Source organism: Teleopsis dalmanni, chromosome 1 (genome assembly GCF_002237135.1).
Source record: "Teleopsis dalmanni isolate 2A chromosome 1, ASM223713v2, whole genome shotgun sequence".
In the NCBI taxonomy this organism is placed as follows: Eukaryota; Metazoa; Arthropoda; class Insecta; order Diptera; family Diopsidae; genus Teleopsis; species Teleopsis dalmanni.
This window is the reverse complement of record NC_051846.1, coordinates 81,595,457-81,602,401: the sequence shown is the minus strand read 5'-3', so window position 1 is coordinate 81,602,401 and position 6,945 is coordinate 81,595,457. Positions and strand designations below refer to the sequence as shown.

Here is a 6,945-nt window from a genome sequence, read left to right as displayed (position 1 = left end):
TATGTTTATTATAAAGTATAATTCAAATTAATTTTTAAAATCAAAGTAAAAAAAATATATTTTTTAAATATATATGCTTGGAATTATAAAAATGGAACAATGGTTTTTTAGGAATGTAAAAGTTTTTTTTTAAAAAGAAATGAAACTGACTGAGGGTATGATGATATCCTTTTTATACAAATAATTGCATGCCATTAATGTGATTTAATGCATTTGAGATCTAAGCTCTAGTTGTTAAAAATTGAAAGTTAGCTCTAATGAGCTAACACAATCTGGTAATCTTTTTTAAAGCAGCTGATATCATATATGACAACAAATCGATGTTAATTCCAAGTGATCTAATATGTCTGATTTACCTGAGTATACCAGTGGCTTCACAAGTACGCAGAGAAAATAATCAAGACCAATTGATTTACAGTTCTATAAAATTTTATACGATCTAATAGCATTGATTTTGAAATACCTTATCTGTAATTAATGTATAAAGGAAAGAGTTTTTATTATCTAAATAAATCAGTGGCTCAGGCTGTGATAAATTTAGATATAATAAAATATTTTTAAAAATTTTATATAAAGGGAATGCAATTATAATTCTGAAAAGTCATTTCTTATTATTTAAACAAATAATAAATTTTGATGTAAATAGTGCTTTTGTGGTCTAATAATTTTCAAAATGAGCTCGGCACAAGAGTTCTTATATTTGTGGTTCAACCACTCCATTTTTGAAATGATAAAATTATAAATTCAGTTTTTTAAAAAAAATATAATTTTATTATATTTGACGCATTTTTTTATATGATCCTAATTAGCTCCTTTATTAAACACTGCCGTGTCCATACTTCCAGTTGCCATTAAAGTTTTCTTCTCTGAATAAAAGTATAATTTGGTTGTGAAATTCATTTCTGGTGTATACATTGGAAAACTTTCTGGATCAATGGCAAATTTATCCGTTTTATACGTTATATTCTTTACAAAAAGATCAGATTTAAGAAAATAAGTTACAGTAAAAAAATATAATATTAACTTACGCCTTTTATAGGACATCGTGAAGGAAAATTACTGGCTTGAAAAACTCTTTTGAACATTGCATTCATAATTGGATTCTTGGCTTGTTTATTCAAAATATTGCAACCATCCGCTTTAAATTTAAGTAATTCAAAATTTTTCTGATTTCCACGTTCCATAACAATCCGAAAATCCAAAACCAATTGCTTTATATCTCGTGAGAAGCGTATAGCAGGATCAAGGTAGTTGCTCTTTTCCTTAGGTAAGGGAATAATTTCGCACGAGAACTCGGCAACATAATAAGGATCTGTCACACTGCAATTCGCTTTCGTCCAAAGAAGTCCAAAATTACGCTACAAATATGAAAAAATAAATATGAAAGAAATTGCTTTTGTTATTTTGAGAAAAGTAAATATTTTATTAGAAAAACATTCTAAACAGTCAACGAGACTGTTTATCTTCCAATTTAATACTTTGAAATTATTTACTTAGTAAATTGAATTACAAATCGTGAATACTTACTGGTGCTGTTTTTATAATATAAAACATGTTAAAAGCTAAAACTAATTTTAATAATTTATTAAGTGAGAACATAATATTTACAATTGAAGTCGCCAATTGTCTACGTTAAGCACTGAAGTCTTTTACTCAGCCTCTGTTAAATATCGACCGCATATATATAATTTCTGGGAATATTTTGTTATTAGAATTGAATTATTTTTTAATTATTTCAACTTAAATTTCCTATCAGTTGATCATAATGAACTAAAAATATAATATAATTAGTTAATAATTTCTTTAAAATTTATTTTTAGCTAAAATATTTTATATATTTTTAATGACTTTTTCTATAAATATATGTGAAATAGATTAATGGTATTACATTTGTACTTGGAGTTGAACTTAAAACATCAACTGTGAACGATAAGTCACATTAAAAACTAACCAAAAATCACAAATCTGAAAATAATTCAATATCAGTATTACTAAATTCTTATTTCCTGTTAGGATCTGATCACACATAAAAATTTAACTGGTCATGATCCTATCCTATCTTGAGCATCAGTTTGTTCTCTTAACCAATTTAATATTATATGAAATTATAAAGTCTATGACCTCTATTTCATATGTACTGTTTGACCACAAACAAGTCACAAATTATTCTATTATTATTCATATTATATACTATGATTCATTAAGCGAATTCGTCATAAACCAATAGTTTTCCATAAATATTGGTTTATAATTCAAGCTGTTAAAGAAAATTTAAAGAAAGTTCAGCTCCTTTAAAATAAATTGTGCGACAATCTGCTTCATATCCCATATGTCCTCCAAAAGCGAGAACATATAGAATTATTAAGAAAACTTAAGTTCACGTTCTATACATTTAAGTATGATAATGATTATCAACGTTTTTTCAACTTTTTGTTGTTTTCGTCATTACTTTATCTGAGTACGAAAAAAAATTTTAATATGGATTCTCTAAGACATTTTTTATGATTACAGAAGAATAATAATTAATAACTTCTTTCGCTTTCGCCAACTCTTAACACGTTTTGAGGTCTTATCCGCTACAAAACCTTTAATCATATAATCGTTTTAGGTTGAGTCTCTATAATTTATAGCTGTTTATTATCACAGAATATTTTTTGTTGTTTCCGAATTGAAACGAAATTATCTCCTACCGTACCGAAACATAAGACATCCTAATAAGCAATGTTGACTTAAGTATGGAATGAAGCTGGATATATATATATATATTAATAGCGACCGTTTATAGTTTCGAATAAGGTTCAGTTTTGTATTTCGTTTTGCATGTCTTTCAAATCGTAGAAGTGATTGTTAATGTTCTTTAGCGAATGCTTTTGCTGTATTTGAATATCTAAATTGCGATTGAGGTCACAATTTTTAATATAAAATAGAACATTACCTACTAGTCTATAGCCTTCATTTTGAAAGCACTGAATTATCCGAATATTGTTCTCACACTTGCAGGCCTTATGTCCGTCCAGATGGGCTTTAGTATTTGCTTATACAACAGGACTTAAAATGATATGACTTCCAATACAGCTTCTAGATCTGTCAAGCTATCTAGTTTGGTTTGCTTATAGAATGTTTATACCATTGATGTATACAGACATAAAAGCAGTGTCGATTTTAGACTGCAAGAACCATGGAAAAGATTACTCAGCGCCTTCTGTCTACTATCAAGCCGAATATGAAAAAACATTACATCAGCACCGTTTGATATTGTACAATGTTCAATATAATCTAATGCATATGGGAGCTTACTGTTTATGTACCCTAAAAAAAGTATTAAATAAGTTTTATAGTTATGATGCAATTAGAAGTAAAAAGACTTAATCCAGAAGTATTTTTTAACTTGCATCGTCATTTCTCTCGCTATAGGCTATTATTCTCACCGCATCCACCCTTAACGCCTTTAATGCTTATTAGCTGTATTTCTTGATGTACAGATTCACATTTTCAATAAATCCATTATGAAATTGAAATTCAAGTCCTTTCTATTAAAGTTTACCATATAAATTCACAAATTTTATGTACTTTGATTATAATCTTTCTCAATATACTTTGTCAAAGTTTGTTATCCATTTAATTACTTAATGTGCTGATAGTATTCTATTCATATATAATTACTCTAAATTTCAAATAAACAAAGAAGAATGTCATCTGTAGAACTTGGCTTTAGCAAACATACGATGTACATGGTATATGAGGTTTGAATTACATCTGAGCATATCTTCCAAATCAAAATTGAAATAAATCTCGTTGGTACTACATTTCCATTATCGTTTAACTACAATTTCATTAACTTAGCCAAAAACGAGCAGTATATTTCCCTTGACAACCTAAAGCTTTTTAGAAGTCATTTGACCCAGTGCTGTAGTATTTTGTCGTATTTCGTTTATCTTAAGCTGATTTGGAAATTAACACACATATTTGCATTTTCTTCTTCGGCTTCCGGGGCTGTATGTTCCTAACACCGTAAAGCTTACCTGCACATTTGTCGGTCGTTTTCAGTTGCAATGTGCAAGAGTGTTCATGTTTGGCATTGTTGTTGTAGTTATAGTTGTAATTTTTGTTGTTTTTGTTTAGTTATCATCATTGCACCTTTCATTAAGCTTCATAATATGCAAATTCCAAACTGCATTGCCTCATAGCTTTGCTGTTATGCCAGGTTGAAAAATCAGTAAAATTTTAGAAGTGGAAATGCTGTAAAGAGTCGTACATGCACGGAACCAACAACTACGACAAGAGCAACCGTAATTTGTTTATTAGCGAAAGTACACCTTAACAGAGATGCAAAAACCATTTGAAATTTTTCAATAACAACATTTCCTTGAAAGCCCTTTGCCAGCAAATTTGCGTTAAGTGTTAAGTGAAACTCTGCATTGTGGCAAAATATTGGAATTGTAATTAAAAGATTCCGTTAAGAGCAGGCAACTTTGCAGCACATAATCATTCTTATATCGATTGAAATATTTCGAGGCCACCAAATTAGATACATTGGGACCTGGAGAAGTTCTAAAAATACTTCAAGCAATTCGCGTTCAATTTCATTACTGAAAATTTACGTCATCCAATAGAAGCAATATTAGCGCTTTCTTTAAGGATCTCAAAAATGTACGCTTCAACAGTTTTCAATTTAAATAATTAAGTGCCAATTCCAAGTTTAAGTTTCGGCTTGTTTTCATATTATTTCAAATGTTATTTGTGAAGTTTGAAAACGGAAATCGTCAAAGTATCGAACGTGTGAAAATAACAAAGAAATAATGCATAAGAAATCAAACAATCAACAAGCAATTCCTTTATTTTTTCAATCTTCTTGCTGATTTATGATGACTTCTACTGATAAATTCGATGTTCTACTCCTTTGATTTGGGCACAAAATACTGAATAAAGAATGAGACAAGGGTTTGAATTGAGCGAGGTTGAAGACAGAAAAAATAATTTAATTGCGGCAAAATACAATGAAAAAGCACAAAAAAATGAAATTTAATCGAGAGCCAAGTTGAACACACTTGACAGGTGAACAAAATCGAAGGCAAGACTGAGGCACACGTTTTCCATTGATTCCAGTATAAAATTTTAACTTTCAAGTTGATTTTTTTTTATAAATTTGAACATTTAAGAGAGTATTTGAGAACTTTAATTTTAAGTAAAATTTCGAACCAAATACTTTTCTTTGAATCGATAGCATCGCAAATACCTCATTCGATACAGTAAACAAAATTTTAATGAGTCGATGTCTTCATCAAAAAAGCTATTAAGCATGTGGCTCTATAGTAAAAAGCAAAAAAAAAAGAAAAATAGAATTGTTTTACAAGATAATCCTGTTAAATCGTGTTATCGTGTTACTATAGTTTAAAAAATACTCCCTCTATACACTGACATAACCTGTAGAAAAACAGCAAAAGTCACGTTTACACCAAATGAAGAAAAAGTACATTCGGTTTATACCAGCGCTATTATATAAACATTTGCAGAACCATTATAGGTGTGATAATGGGTCATCGTCTAATGCCCACTCTTACAAGTTTGGAAATTTGTACGGCTAAAAGCAAATGAAACTTTAGAACATATAAGCGATGTTCTGTTCTGCGTTATCAAGAAGATGTTTGACATATTTGATGGACTTCAATTTGAGAAGTTGGTAAGTATGTCAGGAATGCAGTTTCAAACACTCATAAAATTGTACAAAAACGCATTGACATATTATGTGGTGCATACTTCAAACAGACATACTGATCAAGCACGCCATTTGGTATTGCTAGAGACAAACAACTGTGTGTGTAGCAAGTGCCCAGCCAGATCAAACTAAACTAACCTCTACATTAATATAAATATTTCTTTTAAAGAATAATAAATATCTCTACAATGTCTCTCTCTTTACAAATAAAACAAAAACTTCGTTTGTATATTACAACTATACAAGACTACATACACTATCGTCTTAATATATGTACTTACAATGTCAGTACGAAACATATAGTACATGTTGATAGTATATATTGATAATATATATATAATTTATATTATTTTTCATTATATAGCTCACTGATTTCGGTAAATTTGAAAAGGGAATCTCTACACTTTACGAAATGATCCAAACACAATGTATATGTCAACTGAACTCATTTAACAATAATTTGCTAAACATACAAAAAAGTGCAAACAAACAATTTTTTTCGTTTGTGTCATTCACTTTAATTTTGTATCTATACAAAATAGTGTTTGAATGTTGCAAACATAAGCGAAACATTTCCAAAATATAGCACAACATAAGTCCAAAGTCCGAATCCAAATTGTGAAGAGAACACAAATTGATTTCAATTAGTTGGAAATTTAATACGAATTTCTCGTGTCTGGCAAAATTTACGAGCTCAAAAATATTCAACTTAATTTTAATTCCAAATAATAGTTATTTTCACTAAAGTTTGAAATAATAGCAGGTATGCTTGCTGAGCTCATATATAAATGTTTATTTTCATAATTGAACAACAGTAAATTTAGTACTATTTTAAATATTTTATTATTCGCATACGAAATTATTTCCTCATCATAATTATTCAGTGCAAAGTTATGATAAAAAATGAGTATGAAATTTTACTTCAAAAGCAAACAAATTTACAATTATCTAATTTGAGGATAATATACATATAAACAAACATTTTCAACTATATTTTTTTAATCAGATGGGTTTTGCGAACAGTAGTGAATTGCAACAAAAAATTTTATTATTTTTAATGAATTAAATTTAACCATACAATTGAGTGTTTCGAGTGTTACCAAATACAGCCAAAAATTTCCAAATACGAGACTTATATTTCCTATAGGCAAATTTTCCGTAGAACTCGACAATCACAACGATTTTTTTTTTCCTGTGTACCGTTTTCGAGTTATTTGCATAAAATCGTT

General features: G+C 28.9%; 1 protein-coding gene across 1 annotated transcript; it reads right to left on the bottom strand.

The window, feature by feature from the left end:
- Positions 1 to 788: 788 nt before the first annotated feature.
- LOC119685913 lies at positions 789 to 1,554 on the bottom strand. Its single transcript, XM_038100324.1, has 3 exons — positions 1,528 to 1,554; positions 1,029 to 1,358; positions 789 to 966 (listed from the first exon to the last, which is right to left on the bottom strand). The coding sequence occupies exons 1-3, from the start codon at positions 1,552 to 1,554 to the stop codon at positions 802 to 804; spliced, it is 522 nt and encodes a 173-aa protein (XP_037956252.1). The 3' UTR covers positions 789 to 801.
- Between the last annotated feature and the right edge of the window lie 5,391 nt (positions 1,555 to 6,945).